This window comes from Oreochromis niloticus, linkage group LG10 (assembly GCF_001858045.2).
Source record: "Oreochromis niloticus isolate F11D_XX linkage group LG10, O_niloticus_UMD_NMBU, whole genome shotgun sequence".
NCBI lineage: Eukaryota > Metazoa > Chordata > Actinopteri > Cichliformes > Cichlidae > Oreochromis > Oreochromis niloticus.
The window spans coordinates 2980530-3001456 of record NC_031975.2 but is presented as its reverse complement, the minus strand read 5'-3'; the positions used below and the strand labels follow the sequence as shown (position 1 = coordinate 3001456).

The 20927-nt window shown below is 42.0% G+C and overlaps 1 protein-coding gene across 2 annotated transcripts; it reads left to right on the top strand.

Moving 5' to 3' along the window:
* Positions 1–12083: 12083 nt before the first annotated feature.
* On the top strand, positions 12084–19650 carry LOC100711668 (collagenase 3). 2 transcript variants are annotated; one of them, XM_025910930.1, is made up of 11 exons: positions 12084–14003; positions 16357–16509; positions 16608–16855; positions 16944–17092; positions 17391–17519; positions 17639–17800; positions 17903–18032; positions 18133–18266; positions 18349–18508; positions 18602–18705; positions 19053–19650. In XM_025910930.1, the coding sequence occupies exons 2-11, from the start codon at positions 16411–16413 to the stop codon at positions 19160–19162; spliced, it is 1425 nt and encodes a 474-aa protein (XP_025766715.1). In that variant the 5' UTR covers positions 12084–14003; positions 16357–16410; the 3' UTR covers positions 19163–19650. The 2 variants fall into 2 exon arrangements, with proteins under 2 accessions (XP_025766715.1, XP_003449887.2); XM_003449839.4 differs by lacking the exon at positions 12084–14003 and having other exon boundaries at positions 16192–16509.
* Positions 19651–20927: the final 1277 nt, after the last annotated feature.

The following is a 20927-nucleotide window of genomic DNA, read 5'->3' as shown; positions in this document are numbered from 1 at the left end:
TGTTTAAGGTATGCGCTAACTAAAAATAAAGACAAGATGATAGTTTATTGAATTTAAATGAAATTTGCAGATTGTTTCGGAGGAGTTTAATAAACACAGCCGTCTGATCCTTGCTATCTAAAATATAACAGGACACCGGAGTATATTCTCGAGCATCTCACACTTCTGATAATCAGCTGTCTGCTTGACGTTTATTCAGCTGTGTAAAAACTATAACTTTCATCTCAGCCAAACCGATTTACTCAGGAACAAATAAAATACTGAAAAAAGCCAAAGAATAACATTTTTAAGTTATCTAAGTGACTTATATATCATGTTTAACCTGAGTAGCGAAAGACAGCGGTGGGTTTGAAAACGATTTGCCCGGAGTCCGGTGTTCTCACCGGCTCTAGTGAGCCGTCAACCCCAGCTAGCTATCGAGCTAGTGGGTAACAGACATCTCCAAAAACATCGGAGCGCTTTTGAAAATATGTGATGTCTTGATAAACTACGCAGATATTTGAAGTTTACACAGCTACATTCCCGCCTGAAAATATGTTAAAAGTTTATTTTGTGACCCAGAAAGAATAATAAGAGTAACATTAAAACTAACTAGCTGCCGCCATTGTTGGAAACTGAGCAGGGCCGCGATGGGTCGCGCTATGAATTCTGGGACAGTTTCTTCTTCTTCAGGGTTTAACGGCAGCTGGCATCCTTGTGCATGCAGTGCTGCCATCTTCTGTTTCAGTCCGTTATTACACTCTTAAATCCTACTACTTATTCCTGCGTCTTTTGCGATCTTACAAAGCTTCAAACGACGTGTCGACTATTAAATTAGTCGTCGACGATTTTGATAGTCGACGTAATCGTGACTAGTCGACTAATCGTGGCAGCCCTACTTCACACCATAGACAATTGCCTTCAGATGAGCCCAAAGATAAAAGTCTAAGGGGGTCAGATCGGGAGACCTTGGGGGCCATTCAACTGGCCCACGACGACCAATCCACTTTCCAGGAAACTGTTCATCTAGGAATGCTCGGACCTGGCACCCATAGTGTGGTGGTGCACCATCTTGCTGGAAAAACTCAGGGAACGTGCCAGCTTCAGTGCATAAAGAGGGAAACACATCATCATGTAGCAATTTCAAATATCCAGTGGCCTTGAGGTTTCCATTGATGAAGAATGGACCCACTATCGTTGTACCCCATATACCACACCAAACCATCACTTTTGTTGTTCCAACAGTCTTGGAGGAATCCATCCAATGTGGGTTAGTGTCAGACCAATAGCGGTGGTTTTGTTTGCTAACTTCACCATTCACATAAAAGTTTGCCTCATCACTGAACAAAATCTTCTGCGTGAACTGAGGGTCCTGTTCCAATTTTTGTTTTGCACATTCTGCAAATTCTGTGTGCCGATCTGGGTCATCCTCGTTGAGATGCTGCAGTAGCTGGAGTTTGTGAGGGTGCCATTTGTGAGTAGCTAATATCCGCCGAAGGGATGTTCGACTAATGCCACTCTCCAGTGACATGCGGCGAGTGCTACGCTGTGGGCTCTTGCTGAATGAAGCTAGGACAGCCACTGATGTTTCTTCATTAGTGACAGTTTTCTTGCATCCACATTTTGGCAAATCCAACACTGAACCAGTTTCACAAAACTTAGCAAGCAGTTTGCTAACTGTAGCATGGGAGATGGGTGGTCTCATAGGGTGTCTTGCATTGAAATCTGCTGCAATGACCCGGTTACTGCGTTCACCAGATATCAACACAATTTCGATCCACTCCTCACGTGTTAACCTCTTCGACATGTCGATGGCTGTGAACAAAGAGAAACTTGTAAATAACTCATGAAAGAATAAAGTTACGTTGAAACCAAGCACACCATTGTTTTTCTTGTGACATTACCAATAAGTTTGATGTGTCACATGGCCCTCTTCCTATTGAAAAAACAAAAGTTGTATCCAAGATGGCCGACTTCTAAATGGGCACCATGGTCACCACCCATCTTGATGAGTTTGCTCCCTCACATATACTAATGTGCCACAAACAGGACTTTAATATCACCAACCATTCCCATTTTATTACGGTGTATCCATATAAATGGCCCACCCTGTACTCAAAGCTTCATAGAACTGAAACAAACATTTATTTTTAGCTCCATTCTGCTGCTGATACATACTTTAGGTTTCTGAATATTAAACTTGTTGCTGCCTTTCATAGTGTGTAACTTGAAGGCCCTGAGTACTTTCTCCCACACTGAAAACACTGGAATGATAAAAATTATTTGAACATTACCTAATAAGACTGATTCAGGACAGACAATTAGTTATGTTAAACTTTCCTAGCAGTCCTTTACAAACAGGGAACAGTCTGTCTATTCTCTCCATCTGTCAGCTGCTGCTGGCTCTTCCTCCTCCTCTTCCTCACACACTGCTGAGTTTGTCCTGGTGGATCATCAGGGGTGCAAAGCCTCACAGATGATGTGCAGCAGTGGGTCCCCCAGTCGGTCCTCACTCTGGACACTTGCAGTTGTCACACATGGAAATCAAATGTGTGATAAGCTGCAGGATTCAAACACAAGTGTAACTTATAAATACATGTTCATACTTTTATTGCACAATCAGAGAGAAAGAAACAGAGAGAGAGTGCAGGACAGACAGACAGGTGACAGTCTCAGGTGTACACACTGCTACAAAACAGCACAAGAGAAGGAGGATTTAGTGTTTGTGTTATTACGAGTGCTAAACAAGAAGAGTTCCCAGATGGTACAGTGGACACATGTGTGACTCCTGTGATTAAAGCATCTTTCTTTCAGCTTAACGAGTGAACCGTCAGCTCGTTCAAACACACGTTAAAGTCCGTTTGGCTCGACACCACCGAACAGAGGCAGCAATATAACATAGCTAACATTAACAGTGCAGTGAATCCTGCTTGTGCCGTCATATTCAGGACTGCAAACCGAGCAGCATCACTGACTTTGTGGATATATGACTGACTTTAATTATCCATAAAATCATCACATTCTCTGTAGGATTAAGGTCGACTATTGAACGGCGTATATTTTAAAGTAAAGGCTCTAAAACCAAGTAAACGCTGAAAGTACAAACGTCACTAATGTCACATAACTCTGCCGACATGTGGCCAACAGTAATGTTTTAATGTTCTTCATTACTAAACATTCGCACATAAATAAGTGACATAATATTCATTACTTACTTTTGACAGTTCACTCTTCGGCCGCTCCGCTTCTGCTGTCTGCCGTATTTTGTGGCAAAATTATCCACACCCACCGCCGCGCTATGAATTGTGGGATATATGGGACCACGAAGCGTGCACCGGACCACACTTGAAATTTGGGGAAATCAACAGCGCATTTGGAGTATGCATTTGGAGTACACTTCGAATTGGGACAGCCGTCGTCGTCGCATCGCTGTGACGTAATAGGTCTCAAAATGCGTACTCGAAGCATGCGGTCGCTAAATTAGGACAGCCGTAGACTGGTGGGGCAAACTCCCATGCACCCTCAAGTATCCTTGAGAGCATAAAGAGCTGGTCCAGTGTTCCACGACCAGCTCGAAAACCGCATTGTTCCTCCTGTATTCGAGGTTTGACTAATGGATGGACTCTCCTTTCCAGCACCCTGGCATAGACTTTCCCAGGAAGGCTGCGGAGTGTGATCCCCCTATAGTTGGAACACACCCTCCAGTCCCCTTTCTTAAAGATGGGAACGACCACCCTGGTCTGCTAATCCAGAGGCCAATCTCCACGCAACATTGTAGAGGCGTGTCAACCAGGACAGCCCTACAACATCCAGAGCCTTCAGGAACTGAGGGCGGACCTTATTCTCCCCCCCCACCGACAATTTTCTCAGTCGAAGTCTGCAGAGGCAGAGGGCTATTAGTATTAATCTACTATTATTTATTATTATTATTATTTCAAACTCTTATTTGGTTTTCATATGTACCCATTTTCAGTTATATCAACTTTCTGACTTTGAGTATACTGTGCTAGGAAACTGCCAGGCCACTGTCTGGACCTTCTTGGGGTCCATCTTTGCCTGCCCACCCTGCACTTTTCAGCTTTTACATAAAACAGGTTCTCCTGGAGATGTTGTAACACTCGTCGCACATGGACTTGATGCTCCATTAGGTTCCTAGAAAAAATTAGGTTGTCATCTAAGTAATCAAAAACGAACTGGTTCAGGACATCACGGAGCACATTGTTAATGAGTGCTTGAAAAACAGCAGGAGCATTAGTGAGACCAAATGGCATTACAAGGTACTTAAAACGCCCAAGAGGCATATTAAATGCTGTTTTCCACTTATCCTCCTCATGAATCTGGACCAGGTGGGAAGCATTGTGCAGGTTGAATATAGAGAAAATGGCAGCTCAAACACTGAACTTATGAGAGGGAGAGGATACTTGTTTTTTACCGTAATTAGATCAAGTCCAAGGTCAGAATGTCTTGTCCTTGTTTGCAACGAAGAAGAATCCAGCGCCCACTGGCAAGGAGGATGGCCCGGATAATGCCGGTGGCAAGGGAGTCCTTAATAGACTCTCTATTCTGGAGGAAAAAATTCTGGAGGTGCCCCTGTCTGAAGTTCTTTGTGTGGTCAGTCAGACAGAGAAACACAGAAAAGTGCTACAGTACATAGAATAGAATAGAATAGAATAGAATAGAATAGAATAGAATAGAATAGAATAATCCTTTAATTGTCCCACAAGGGGAAATTTGGTTGTAACAGCAGCCAGAAAGACACATATACAAACAAACAGTACACAGGTCACAGAACAGAAACATACACAATTATTCTTACATATTTACATTAAGGACAATGGTTACTATAAACAGAGTACTGTACAGTTATTAAATTAAATATAAATAACTACAGATAAGAGGCAAACCAGGTTGTAGTGCGAATCGGTTGATTAACTTATTGCAGTTACAGCACAGATGTAAACATCTGTGATTGTTTGGAGCAGTTCTGATTGTACAGTCTGACAGCTGCAGGGAGGAAGGACCTGCGGAAACACTCCTTCATGCATCTAGGATGCAGCAGTCTGTCACTGAAGGAGCTCTGCAGTTCAGCAACATTTCCATGCATGGGGTGGGAGACTCTGTCCATCAGAGATGTTATTTTGGCCAGAGTCCTTCTGTCTCCCACCACCTGCACTGGGTCCAGGGTGCATCCCAGAACAGAGCTGGCCTTCCTGATGAGTTTATCCAACCTCTTCCTCTCAGCTGCTGATAAATTGCTGCTCCAACTTACCACACTGTAAAAAATGACAGATGCCACCACAGAGTCATAGAAGGTCTTTAAAAGCGCTCCCTGTACTCCAAATGACCTCAGCCGCCTCAGCAGGTAGAGTCTGCTCTGACCCTTCCTGTAAAGAGCATCAGTGTTGTGGCTCCAGTCCAGTTTATTATTCAGGTGAACACCCAGGTACCTATAAGAGTCCACTATCTCAATGTCCACTCCCTGGATGTTCACCGGTGTCGGTGTGGTGGGTCTGCGTCTCCGGAAGTCCACCACCAACTCCTTGGTTTTCCCAGCGTTGATCAGCAGGTGGTTCTGCTGGCACCAGTCTACAAAGTCCAGAGTCCACTGTCTGTACTCTGAGTCGTCCTCACCTGTGATGAGGCCGACTATGGCAGAGTCGTCAGAGAACTTGGACGACTCATGTTGCTAAACATGTTTAGCAACATGAGTCCAACATCATCATCAAGTTTGCTGATGACACAACCATCATAGGCCTCATCACAGGTAATGATGAGACGGCCTATAGAGAGGAGGTGATGGCACTGTATGAGTGGTGCCTGGAAAATAACCTGACTCTCAACATCAGCAAAACTAGAGAAATGATAGTGGACTACCGGAAACGACCAGTCAGGGAACACCAGCCCATCCACATCAACGGTGTCAAGGTCGAAAGAGTCAGCAGCTTCAAGTTCCTTGGAGTCAACATCACTGAGGACTTCTCCTGGACCCTTCACACAGACACTGCTATCAGGAAAGCTCGCCAGCGGCTTTACTTCCTGAGGAGGCTGAGGAGGTTTGGCATGAACGCCAGCATCATCTCAAATTTCTACAGGTGTGCAACTGAGAGCTTGCTGACGAGCTGCATCACAGTTTGGTACGGAAGCTGCTCTGCCAGCAGCCGTAAATCACTACAGAGGGTGGTGAAGGCAGCAGAGCACATCACTGGCACGAGGCTTCCTGCCATTCAGGACATTTATCACCAGCGATGCCTCCGTAAAGCACACAGCATCATCAAGGACCACAGCCACCCAGCACATCAGCTGTTCTCCTTGTTACCATCTGGCAGACGTTACAGGAGTCTGTCTGCTCGGACTACAAGACTTAAAAACAGTTTCTACCATCAAGCCATACGACACCTCAACCACGACACTTAAACACACACAACACAGGACTCAGAAGCTACCCTGCAGCTTCACAAGTACTCTGATTAATCTGCACTGGTCACTTCACTTTATTGTTATTGTAATTTATATTTAAAAAGTGCAATACTGTAAATTTCTGCTGCTCATTCCTGTGCAATATCCCATCTGCCCTCCCGTCATATTTCTTTTCAAGATTTTCTTATTTAATCACTAGTGTACATATATTTATATTTATAGATACATATATATTTAGTCATCTTTTCTCTTTTACCATGTCTCTCTAATATTTTGTTCTTTACTATTTTTCTATTTGTTATTTTATTTTATTATATTATATTTTATTATATTTTTTTCCTACTGTATCATGCTGCTGAGAGACCGCTGCTCATCAAACACATTTCATTGCGATGTTGACCCTGTGCTAACTTGCATATGACAAATAAAACTGAAAACTGAACTTCTGTAAGTGGCAGCGTGGGGAGTTGATGGAGAAGTCTGCAGTGTAGAGGGTGAAGAGGAACGGTGCCAGCACAGTTCCCTGTGGGGCCCCCGTACTGCAGACCAGTGTGTCAGAGACACAGCCCTGTGACCTCACATACTGTGGACGTTCTGTGAGGTAGTCCAGTATCCACTGGGACATGTGGTGGTCCACTCCCGATAGCTCCAGCTTGTCTCTCAGAAGTCGTGGCTGGATGGTGTTGAAAGCACTGGAGAAATCAAAGAACATGATCCTCACAGTGCTTCCAGGCTTCTCCAGGTGAGTCAGAGCTCGGTGCAGGAGGTAGATGATGGCGTCCTCCACCCCAATGCCAGGCTGGTAAGCAAACTGTAGTGGATCTAATGAAGACCTCACCAGGGGGCGCAGATGGTTTAGAACCAACCTCTCGAGGGTCTTCATCAGATGCGAAGTCAGGGCTACCGGCCTGTAGCTGCTGAGGTCCTTGGGATGGGAGGTCTTTGGTACCGGTACCACACAGGAGGTCTTCCACAGCTGTGGTACTTTCCCCAGTGACAGGCTCAGGTTGAACAGATAACCTAGGATGCCACACAGTTCATCTGCGCAGCATCTCAGGAGTCTGGAGCTGACGCCATCTGGACCTGCAGCCTTCCGCACCTTGATCTTGCGAAGCTCGTTCCTCACTTGAAGTGCTGAGATAGAAAGAGTGGATTTTGGGGGAGGGGGGTGTATGTTGGAGTCCACAGAAGCCGGGGGTGGGTGTGATGGCTGGGAGCTGGGAGGTGTGAAGCTGAGAGGTGTGAAGTCCTGAGATGAAGGACAGGCAGTCCCTGAAGATGAAGGAGATTGCAGCAGGGGGGACGATGCTGGGGGAGGGGTGGGTGGTTGATCAAACCTATTAAAATATTTATTTAGGTCATTCACCCACCCCAAGTCTCCTGCAGCCTGGGGGGTTGGTTTTTGTCCTGAGATTGTCTTCAGGCTGTTCCAAACCCCTCTGATGTTGTCCTGTTGCAGCTGCTCTTCCATCTTCCTCCTGTAGTTTTCCTTTCCCTGCCTTATCTTCCATTTCAGCTTCTTCTGAACAACTCTCAGTTCCTGTTTGTCTCCAGATCTAAAGACTCTCTTCTTCTCCTTGACGAGAGCCTTAATTTCAGGATTTATCCATGGCTTGTTGTTAGAAAAACACCGTACCTTTTTGATGGGTACGGTGTTGTCCAAACAGAAGTTCATGTAATCCGTAATGCAGTCTGTGACGCTGTTGAGGTCATACATAATATTGTTAAAGAATATTGAAAGATTATATGATCTCAAGTAGTCAAATACTTTACTGGAACTAGTTATATTTGAAACTGCAATGCTCCCATGGCCCTCAGTGTACACTAAAACAATATAAAGATTAAAAAAAAGGAAAAAATAAAATAAAAGTCTTATGTACAACACAATACTATACAATTATTTGAACAGCAGTGTCCAACACAATCATAGTGATTGTGGGCAAGTTCGTGTGCAAGTGGGGATGGGGCAGTTAGTGAAAAGGCAATGGTGGGTCAGAGTTTTGTATGTTTGGGGGGAGGGGGGTTCAGAGAGAAGAGGTGAATGCAGGTCTGGAGTTTGTGTGTGTGTGAGAGCAGCGAGTGAATTCAGCATCCTGACAGCCTGACGGTTGAAGCTGTCTCTCAATCTGCTTGTTCTAGCCCGGAGGCTCTTTAGTCTCCTTCCTGATGCCAGCAAACTGAAGAAGCTGTTGGAAGGATGAGTGGAGTCACCTGTAATGCAGAGGGCTTTGTGGATGAGGTGGGTGCAGGGAGGGAAGAGAAGTACCCACGATCCTCTCTGCTCTCACTACCCGTTGTAACTTTTTCCGGCAGGACCCAGTGCAGGATACCACACAGTGATGCAGATGGTGAGGATACTCTCAACGGCGCCTCTGTAGAAGGTGCTCATAATGGGGGTTGAGGTTCTTTCTTTCCTCAGTTTGCGGAGGAAGTAGAGTCGCTGTTGGGCTTTGCTGACCAGTGATGCACTGTTTTTTGACCATGAGAGATCTTCTGAGATGTGTACACCTAGGAACTGTCAAGGTCTGCACTGGCAGTGTGGGGAAGGAGGACCCAAAGTGCAATGAATGCAGTGCATTTATTTACAGTAAATAGTACACAACAATATAAATAATAGTACAAATAAATCCCTGTGCGTTTCCAACTCCCGTGACGTGTCTTCTTCTCAGTGCTCGTGCTCCGTATCTCTGCTCCTGTGATACTTGTGCTTACTGCCCATTCGTTCCTGCACTCCTGCTGGAAAATAACAGAGGCAGCCATTAACACACACCTAAACAGCAACAGACTATCACTCACTGATTTGCTGAAAACACTGACGGTACTAGTCACTCAATAATCCAGCGTCGAGGAGCGCTCAGCTACACTCCTATGTAGCTCCCTCAACGATCCAGATTAGCTGCAGGTGTGTGGGATCCTCCTTCTCAGGACTGGCCAGCCTCCCAACAGGACACACCCACTAGGCCTGGTGTCCCAGGAAAACCAGGACACCACACACACACATACACACAGTAGAGAGGGAAACCAGGGGCACAAGCACCGCACATAATCATGATAACCACACCGATATATAAACTAGAGATGGCACGATACCACTTTTTTATGTCCGATACCGATACCGATATCATAAATTTGGATATCTGCCGATATCGATATGAATCCGATACAGTGTGTTTTTTAATCAATAAAACTGTTTTTAATATCTTGCTGCATTTTGTATAAGTTCATACTCAAGTTTAAATAAACAACAACACTAAAGCTATTCTGTTATACCTGTATGTAAAAAAAACTACACTGCGCCCAAAATATTTCATAGTACAGCAACACTGATCAATCTAATAAACTTAAACCTGCTCCATCCTCCCTATTCTGGTATTTTAAAGAGTATTTAGCAGAAATATTAAGCAAACTAACAAATAGGGTTGCAAACTCCCAGCAAAAAAAAAAATAGGGAACCACCCTCCACCCTCCACCTCATGATGCTTAATCGACGTAATCAACTTTTATTTGATGCAGTGTGAAAAAAAAATGCACAGAATTAAATTATTTTTCAAGAATAATTAAATACATTCAACATCTTTCTTCAACAGAATTGCAGACTGCACAGATGGTATCTTCCCAAAGGAAAAAGTACTAGCTTACTAGGGTATATTAGACTTAACAGTTACTATATACAATAATGGACTTCTATACATTTTACATCAGATTAAAACTTTGGGTGTAAGATTCGGATAATTATTTATTAAAAGCTAGACATTTTAAATGAGAATAAGAAAGAAAAGTATGTCTTTGTGCCCCCTTTTCCCTGTTCATGCCCTATCGGCCCCCCTGGCTAAACTTTGCTAGATCCGCCCCTGCACAGTTACCAGCCGTCAGCTACATAGAAAAGGATCCTGGTGTAGAAAGTAATATTAAATAAAAATTCTAACAACAGCTTATCAAGCTTAAATGTGCTGCTGTTGTTCAGCCGCTGGTTTCCTCTTTCTGGTGCAAAGTGGGCCAAAAACAAAGAAGAGAGACGGACTCCCGACAGAAAAGCCGATCAGCTGATCATTGATCAGTTTCACGAAGTAGCAGCAGGAGAGGGAGGGAGAGAGAGAGAGAGAGAGGCAGTTGCTCCATATATCGGTTGTTAAGCTTAACGTGGGAACGCTTTACAAACATTCAGAGATGAACTTACACACTTGCTTTACTTCTCTCTGGGATAACTTCCTCGGAGATGAAATGCTGGTTTGGTAGCGAGGCTACAAATACACACAGCCGCTCTATCACGTGAGCACACCGCTCTGACATGCTACGGTTATGAGCCGAGTTACGCCGTGTTGCAAGTTTTGTGAGGCGCTTTTTTGATATTTAATGGATCGATTACATTTTTTTATTTCTCTCCGATATCCGATCCAGTAATTTACGTCAGTATCGGACCCATAGCGATACATAATATCGGATCGGTTCATCTCTATGGGCTCTAGTTCTGTTCATGTACTCACTATAGTAAACTTCCATATCCATATCCTGCATCGTGAGTCCTTCGTTTGGGTCATTTCTTCCTCGCATCCACACACGACCCCTGACAGAAACTGTCAAATATGAATCTGAAAATTGGGGACTGTGTTAAAAATGGCTTTAATGTCTAAACAGTTAATGTAATAACTGCTGAATCCCTAGTTTTAAAGCTGAGAGTCTTCACTTCAACTAATTATTGATTTTTTTTGTTTCAGCCTGTACAGGCTGTTGTTTCAAGGCTGTTGCTGCCTCTCAAGCCTCCAGAGTGGCCTCTACCAATGCCTGAAGTGGGAAGAGCATCAAGGTAGATAGATAGATAGATAGATAGATAGATAGATAGATAGATAGATAGATAGATAGATAGATAGATAGGGACTATCTGGACTATCTGGACTTCTTTGAGTTGCTTGAAGACTTTTCACCTCTCATCCGAGAAGCTTCTTCAGTTCTAAGGTCAAATGGCCGAGAGTCCCAGATTTAAACCCAGTGGGAGTATCCCCCCAAGGAGGGACAAAGGACCCCCTGGTGATCCTCTAATCACATGCGCCAAGGTGTGAAAGTGGGTGTGGGACCTAATCAGCCAGGGTTTCAGGTGAGCTCATTGTGAAACCTGGCCCCACCCTATCATGTGATTTCCTGAGGTCAGATGGCCCAGGATGTGAGTGGGCGTTAAGGTGTCTGGGGAGGGAACTCAAAACTGGATTATAGATGGCAGACAGTTGGTGTCGTAAACCACCGCCTCTGTTCAAAGATGGTCGCTCACAGTGGACATAGATGGCCTCTTTCACTCCTCTTTCAAACCATCTGTCCTCTCTGTCCAATATGTGAACATTGGCATCCTCGAAAGAGTGACCTTTATCCTTAAGATGCAGATGGACTGCTGAGTCTTGTCCTGTGGAGGTGGCTCACCCGAAACCCTGGCTGATTAGGTACCACACCCGCTTTCACACCTTGGCTCATGTGATTAGAGGATCACCAGGGGGTCCTTTGTCCCTCTTTGGGGGGATACTCCCACTGGGTTTAAATCTGGGACTCTCGGCCATTTGACCTTAGAACTGAAGAAGCTTCTCAGATGAGAGGTGAAACGTCTTCAAGCAACTTAAAGAAGTCCAGACGCTTTTCTTTGCAAATTCCTTTGACTACGATGACCTGGATGACTGAGAACCTTCACAGACATAGATAGGGACTAACAGTTTTGAAATTGTACCCAAGTCTGTCTTTTGAAGAGTTTGTTAATAAGTTTCTGAGTATGTTTAATAATGGTTCTTGACGCAATGGTTCATAGATTATTTACAACTTTTTTCATTAACTTTCTCAAGGCAACCATGTAGAACAAATCAGCCTTTTCCTATTCGAAGCACCTTAAACACCCCTGGTTTTCAGTCCTCACAGACTTAGTACTCATAATCCCAATATCTATTGTTCTAAAGATTGCATCTCCAGCCAACACGTTTTCACTCCCAGTGCATAACATTTTATGCTAGGTGACAAATCGTCAGTATATTAAGCCTTTGGCCACCTAACACATCCCTATATTAAAATGAGGAAACATCAGAACTGTTTGCAATAAATCTACACATGTACATTTATTTGACTTAAATCGCTTTGGAAAACACTATCTAACACGATTAAGGTGGTGGTTAAAATTAGGGATAAGGTTAGGGTTAGGCCTGGAATACACGGCTGGAACGTGTGTTACTGCGGGAGCGTCATTCAATTAGATTTCATCCACAATCAGGCACATTACATAGGAACGTGGAAGGTCACCTTTCGCATTCCCTGGAAAGCCTCGGGACGTGACAAATCGTCTTTATATTACGCATCGGGAGTGAGAGCGGGCTGCCCTAGGTGGAGTATAAATTGCCATCTACTTTTCCTCAGATCCACCATTAGAGCCAAAACACCTGAACCCCGTCCCTCCATGCCTCAAGTGTAGTACGATCTTGCAGAAGTGTTTGACAAAGCTTGGTGCTGGGTTTTTTTTCATGGCAAAGAAAAAATCAAGGTCACAAACAAGTACCCCTCACCCCTCCTGTAAACTGAATTGGAACTCTTACAAGGCAACACCGTTTTCACTAAACTGGACCTTCGAAATGCCTATTACTTGGTAAGGATTAAAGAGGGAGACAAATTTAAAACAGCATTCAAACACATCTTGCGCACTTTGAATACCTTGTTATAGCATTTTGTTTAACCAGTGCTCTGGCAGTTTCCCATTCCCTTGGAAATAATGTGCTTCAAGACTTCATTAATCACTTTGTCTTTGTTTAGTTTGATGATATTCTCATTTCCTCTAAGACCCTCCATCATCATTAAAGCCATGGCTGTTTGGTCCTCTAGCACCATCTTAAGAACTGGCTCTATGTTAGCGGTGAGAAATGTGAGTTTCACGCAGACTCTGTTTCATTCCTTGTTTTCATTGTGGTAAGGACAACTCAAATCTGACCCTGTAAAACACCAATTTTCTACAGTGCAGTTTTGAGATTCCTTTCCAGGCGCCTCAACTCCCACCCACACTGTCAAGTAACCTCAATAGGTCGCCTAATAGGGTGATGCAAGTCTCACAATGGTTTCACCTGAAACCTGTGGTGATACTGACCCATGCCTTTTTTCACACATTGGTTCAGAAGGGTTGGCTGTGTACAAAAACATTCGTTTACGAACTGAGAAACTGGGATCGAATTATACTGGTCCCTTTGAGTTGACTCTATCATTACTCCTGTCTCTGTCTGGTTGAAATGACCACAAAACAGGAAAATTCACCATGTTTTCCATGTCTCACAGTCTAGACCAGTCCATTGGCTCCTCACAATTTTGAAAGTTTCTTTGCCTTGCCTGCAAAAGAGTATCTTACCTGCTTTTCCTGTGCTCAGATTTGCTTGGAGGACCTGTGGATACAGATTTGTGAGCAGCCTGTTGTCTGTAAGTAAACGTTTGGAATTGAAATGGTTTGGATTCCAAGGAAAACCCAGACGGTGACTAGAACTCTCACTCCTGTTGTTCGTTTGGATATTGTAGTTGAAAATTAACTTTAAATAAATACATGGAACTATGACCTGGAGCCTGCATTTGAGTCCTGCCTGTTCCTAGAACCTCGATGCAAAGTGGTGAGTTGTTCAACTGGCTAGTGTTGATGGAAGGAAGGAGCATGTTTTTCTGATATGATGAATGGTGAAATGTTGAATAGTGATGGTGAAATTTGAAAGATAATTTTCACACTTTGGTTTTTATTTATTGCCAAATCCATGCCACATCTTTGTTATGTCTGAGATATAGCCTATTTTTAGCCATTTTGACATCTATCATTCCAGGAACTAACATCTGTGAAAATTGTTGATAAGCTGCCAAAATGGAAATGTCTGGATTTGTTGTCTCACTGTCTCACACGCACACTGTTATGTTTAAGGGTGTGGATCTCTGTTTATCATTATAGACTGCCTTTTGTTAAACCCACTGAATCATTGAAGAGTACATGAACTAATTTGATGGCACACCTGCCCACATACACCTGACTGTGGAGATAGACCTAATGTTTGAATCATAATCTCTGTTTAGAGGGAAAATATGATGACTACTCATATAACGATGTGGTTATCAGCATGGTTTTTACACACTGTACCGCAAAGTTACCAAAGCAAAAGCCAAAAGGGTGTATAACAATGAGCATCAGCTTTTGATGTCCATTCAGTCGTCTCAGCGTGGTCTGGAATCTTTTTCTTTTTTTGGAATATTTCATTACCTCATTACCTTAAAAGGCAGCAGATAGAGAGTACTATTCTTGAGAAGGAGGAAGAGTCCCTGAAGTGTTTGGGTAACAAGTCAGTAAAAGATCTTCTGCCTGCAACAACCTCTGTGATTCAATCTCTGTGATTCATGCATCAGATCATCAAGCTGCAGTAACAAGTCATAGGTTGAGTTATCAGTTCCCATCAGTTTCAGCTGCAATCACAATGGACAAACTGGCGTTTTAATGAGGTTTTCTGACTTCTGGAACAGAAGCATAAACATTGTAAGAATGTGGGAAATAGGTACTGTTACTACAGTAGGGTAATGTATTTTGAAGCCTGTTTCTAAATATGAGAAATTTAAAAAAGTGACAATTTCAGTTTCTAATAGTAAAAGCATGAACACTTCAGTGGTATAGAATTACCACTGAAGTATGATTCACAAAATACCTATGACGTTTAATGAATTTGCCCCAAATAAGGTTAAAAAAACTCTGGTACTTTTTTCTTGATGTCATGCAGTCAAAATCCTGTGCTGACGAGTCTCTGATTCATGTCACAACAGCACCAATATATATATAAAATAATGAAAATGCATACTTTCTTTTTTTTGGTTCTGTGGATGCATTATAAGCTCTCTTGTTTTCCAAGACAGTCATCATGCCCCACTACCGGTGGACCTTATACAAGACTTCTTGTAATCCTTATACAAGATGATTACGGATGACTGACGCAGTGGGTGATAAAATCTGTTAACATCAGCTCATTGTGTAATGGAGTGTTGTAATATTGACCCATATAATTGCCTCCAAAATAGGTACTCCTATATGCAATCATGGAGACACAAAAGAAATGATCATCATGTGGTGCATATTTGAACCATAAAAAAATAAAAATTCAAAGTTTCATTTTATGTTTTCTTAAAAAATAAAAGAAGAAAAGAAGAAGGACCTAATAGATACTTAATAGACACTATTTCATAACAGGCACTAACTGGTCATAGTTTACACATGTACTAGCTGGGGTTTTTTACCATTGTTCTACCATTGTTCAGTATATCTAAGACACAATCAAAACGATACTACCATCAGTGTCCAACACTGAAAAGAATGGCAGCACTGTTGTGCACCACATGCAAAATTGAGAGTAAACAGAGGGTTTGTTGACAGCACGATATATCTTGTTTGGGTTTAGCCTCAAGGCACATCGCTCACTTATCAGTAGAAAAAATAATCTAGGGGCTGCCTTTTGTGATGGTATCGATAAATATCTTCTGACTCGTGCTAAACTGCCTTAAGCAAAATTTACAGTGTCTGTTCTAATATAACTTTGAACAACTTGCAAAATTAGGAAACATATTCAAAGTAAAATGACAAATATACAATAAATGTTTCATCTCCCTCCTGTTTAAATACATAGAGACAATATTGTCTGAATGAGTATCAGCAAAACACTGATGAAGAAATACACTAGCATGATCCTACAATGATACGCACAACAGTCAAAACTCACTGGTTTTATTATTCCTTACTGTTTCACTATTAACATAATCTGTAGTTTTGGTATGCAATGTTTTGTAATGTGTCATATCATAATCACAGAGTTGATTTGGGAATTTTCTATCTGTGTTGATCCTCTCCTCAGTCATGTCATCCTAAATATAACTATTACTGAGTCATCAGCTCAAGGAAGTAGTTGCTTAACACACCCACTCTACGATACTTCCACTCCACAGCCTATATAACACCAGACTTCAATGTACGCACACAAGTCAAAACAGTGAAGAAGTATGAGGTCTCTCACTGGGTGTATTCTGTTCAGTCTGGCGACTGCAGTTCTCTCTGTGCCGCTTTCTGAAGTTTCTATGGAAGATGAAAGTTTTGCAAAGGTATGTATATGTTTCCTTTGCTTGTCCCATAATTGTAACACAAGTCCTAGGACTATGGGGTATTAAGAATATTGTTCAGATCTCACGTTCTTTGACAGAACTACCTGAAGAAATTCTTCAACCTCACAGAGGAGGAGGGTCCAGCTGTCAGAAGGGGCATCAGCCCACTGAACAAGAAGCTGGCTGAGATGCAGAGATTCTTTGGTCTCAAGATCACCGGGTCTCTGGATGCTGACACTTTGGCCATGATGAAGAAGCCCCGCTGTGGGGTTCCCGATGAACAGGTCGCTCGTTTCTCCATCTTTGGAAATAACTTCAAATGGCAGAAACGCAGCCTCACATACAGGTGAATGATCTAAAGACACAACATAACACATAAGATGAGAAAATGTGACCACACTAATGATTTTCTTGAATATTTCTTTGTCCTGCAGGATAGAGAACTACACACCTGACATGTCTGTGGCAGAGGTGGATTACTCCATAGACAAAGCTCTGCAGGTGTGGGCCAAAGTCACTCCACTGAAGTTCCAAAGGATCTACAGCGGCATTGCTGATATTATGATCTCTTTTGTTCGCTGGGGTGAGTGCAAATTTTCAGCAATGGAAGATGCACTCAGATAACATCATTATTAAAAATATGAGTCTAAAATAATAGAAAATAGAGTATGGATAGGTCACTCAGAATCAGAATACCCTAAGGAAATGATGTACTTATACACACAATACCTCTAATCGGCATAATATTGTATTACATAGAGTTATATATGTTTTAGATTGACTGTTTGAATTCACTAGGAGATAACTATTTACCAAATGTTTCATGTCAATGTATGCACAAAAAGGTTTGTAAATTTTGGCTTGATTGCCTTATTTAACAGAACATGGTGATTATAATTCCTTTGATGGGCCCGGTAAGACTCTCGCCCACGCCTTTGCTCCCGGTGATGGTCTTGGAGGGGATGCCCATTTTGACGATGATGAATTTTTCACGTTCCGCTCAAACCGTGGTGAGGTTTTCATTTATCATTTTTCCTTTTTGACCTTTATGTGCTGTGATTTTAGAAAATAACTGCATTGTCGCACTGAGTCCTGTAACCAACCTGCCATTATGTGTTTTTGGCTTCAGGCGTCGTCCTCTTCATTGTCGCTGCCCATGAGTTTGGTCACTCTCTGGGCTTAGCTCACTCCAATGTCCCTGGTGCCCTAATGTACCCAACGTACTCATACAGAAACCCTGACACCTTTGTTCTGCCTCAGGATGATGTTAGGGGCATTCAGTACCTCTATGGTGAGTACTGAGGGTCTGAATATTGCTTTGGTATTGCTGCTCGTTTTGACCTTTGGTGGATTGTGAAGCAGGGGTTCCCAAAACGTATCTTTTAAATTCTAGGTTCAAACTCTAGGAAGGATCCCTCTGTGGATGATCCCAAACCTCCCACTACTCCTGATGTCTGTGATTCTACCATGGTATTGGATGCTGTCACAACCCACAGAGGAGAGATTATCTTCTTCAAAGACAGGTTTCAGACATGCTCCGCAGCAGAGTGCTAAAACATCTAAATCCACAGCTTAGTAATGATGATTGCTTGATGGCTCATGTTTGCCTCTATTTATTATCAGCTTCTTGTGGCGTAGCTACCCTCAGAGCCAGACTCCACAGCAAAGCCTCATCAGAAGCTTGTGGCCTAGTGCCCCTGTGGACATCGATGCTGCGTATGAGAGCCGACAGTTAGACACAGTGTTTCTGTTCAAAGGTACTGCTTTCTCCTTATCTATGTAAGAAACACATTCCATATTTTAGAATCTAACTTAAGCGTTTTCAATCATTTTCTACAGGTCGCAAAGTGTGGGCCTTCACTGGCAACCAGCCCGTGCGGGGCTACCCTAAAACACTAACTGCTTTTGGTCTGCCAAAAGCAGTGAGGAAAGTCGATGCTGCCCTTCATGATGTAAACTCTGGCAAAACCCTCTTCTTTGTAGGCAACAGTTACTTCAGGTGAGTTGAAAGTTTACCAGTTCCCATTTTCACTATGAGCTACTCTATACTATTAACGTTAACTGGATCAATCTATGTTCTGTTTTTCTTCAGTTATGATGAGTCCAGAAAGACTATGGAGCAGGGATATCCCAGACTGGTGAATCAGGCCTTTACAGGCCTGACCAGAAGAGTTACGGCAGCTTTCCAGCACAAAGGTGAGTGGTCCTCACTGCTAACCTGAAATTAGAGATTTAAAAAAAATGTCTTGCCAGACTAAAAGTCATTTACTGTCATACTTTATAATGAGTCTAAAAACATAACCTCCCCGAAACAACAGTTAAGTATTAAGTACTGAGCTTAGAGACAGTAGTAAGTGGATTTTTTTGGCAAAGTCTGCTGGCTGTATTTATGCTTTAAGCTAAGCTAACCTTCTTTTAGTTTAGTATAACCAACACATGAAAGCAGTGGCCTCATCTATATCGTGGAATTAAGACAATGTATTATTTTCGTGAACCGTTTCTTTAACTAGTATTTAGACTAACACTAAGCCATTGTTCTGCAGGTTTTACTTACATTTACAGTGGACCCTACATGTATGAGTACGACTTGGGGACTGGGACACTGCACCGTGTGTTGAGGAACAGTTACTTCCTGCGCTGCACGAACTCCTAGACGATTCGGTCTTTGTTTTTACAGTATGTAGTAATTGTGCAAACTAAGACAAAAATCTGTAAAATCTGTAAACAAAGCGTACAGTATTATTCAAGTACTTCACTGAAAATTTTTAAACTGCACTTTTCTCAATTTCTTTTTAAATATATAATAAAAGTGGGGCTTAAGGAATCAGTACTATGATCTATAAATATATGATCTACACATCCTTGCCTCTGCTAAATTATTTTGATCCCAGATGGACACGAAATTGAACCACAGACCAAGTAGTATTATGTTAAAGGGGGATTGAATACTGGCAGGTTAGTAGCATTGTGCTATAGCGGCAGAAGGTATGAGATTGATGAGCACTGCGTTAAGTAATTTTGAGAATATTTTATTGACCTTCTAAATGCAGCTTCAAATGTATTTTCTAAACGTGTTTTGTTGTAATTGCTCAAATGACTTCATTTTAAAAGGAGAATTCACTAATAAATACACTAAATGACTTCCTTGTCTTTAGACTGTTGTTTCTTAACTATGATATGAAAAATGACTGTATGAATTTTAAATAACTGATGGTTACATGTCTTATTTATGTAAAAGCTGAACTGTTTAAAAACATTGATACTTTTTGGTTATTACACCCAATATAAATAATACATTCTCACACAATATTATAAATACATAACATGGCTTCTTGGCATAACAATACATCTGTACGGAGCAGAATGTCACGGTCCTGGGTCATTGATTCAGTGCTTTGTGTTTATGGACTTCTTGACTAATCATTATGATGTTTCTAGAGTGACTCATATTTATTAGTTTAGTTTTTCTTGTTGGAAAAAGAAGAAAAAACAACCTCTGCTTACCACACAGCCAGACCCTGACACAGAAATGCTGAAATGTTGACAAAGTGTGTACATAGACACACACACACACACACACACACACACACACACACACACACCTGCTACCTGATGAAATACCCTGATGTCCTGCTTCAAGGCTTTTCAGACTGAATTAAACATGTTCTTGTTGATGAAGTGAACATGCATGAACATGACGTAAATTCTTTTACACGCAGATCTAAGGAATATATCTCCCCCTATAGACACACAGACACATTCCTGTTGTTCTGAATAGGCCTGTTCAGACATTTGCAGGAATGCTTTATTGTAATGGTGGTCTTATTCACAACACTGGCACTGCATATTTCCATAAAAAAATATGCAACTAGCTCATTATAAGCATTTAAAGTCTTTTGCACAGCATGAAAACATAGCTGCGAATCATGTTAATAATCTGACCTATGCTGAAGGTAAGCTTGTGCTCCATATTATAGTGAATACTTGCATTATAATTCTTCAAATGATCAGATAATGATCAGCTTGCAGTGCAGGGAATTATGTGCCATTTTGCATGAAAATACTTTTGCATATTTCCAAATATGCTGACAACGTATTAACTGACTCATTGCACTCTCTAACCTAGTCTGAAATAGTTAGTACCAGCAATTAAACTATACATTTTAAATTGTTATTATTTTAAGGGAAATATTAACTTAACCAAAGATACAATGGCATAAATTAGACCTCCCTCTTCTTTGATTTCTTCTTTGTACTTTCTTGCCAGACAAAAAATGCATACTGGAAGCAAGGAAACAAAACATAAGGAGTGAGGGGATGAGTGAAAACACAACAAAGAACAGAGAGGGAGAAAGATGCAGGCAATATATACAGACACAAGATAAAAACGGAAGAGGGAACAGGTGGGAAAACAGCTG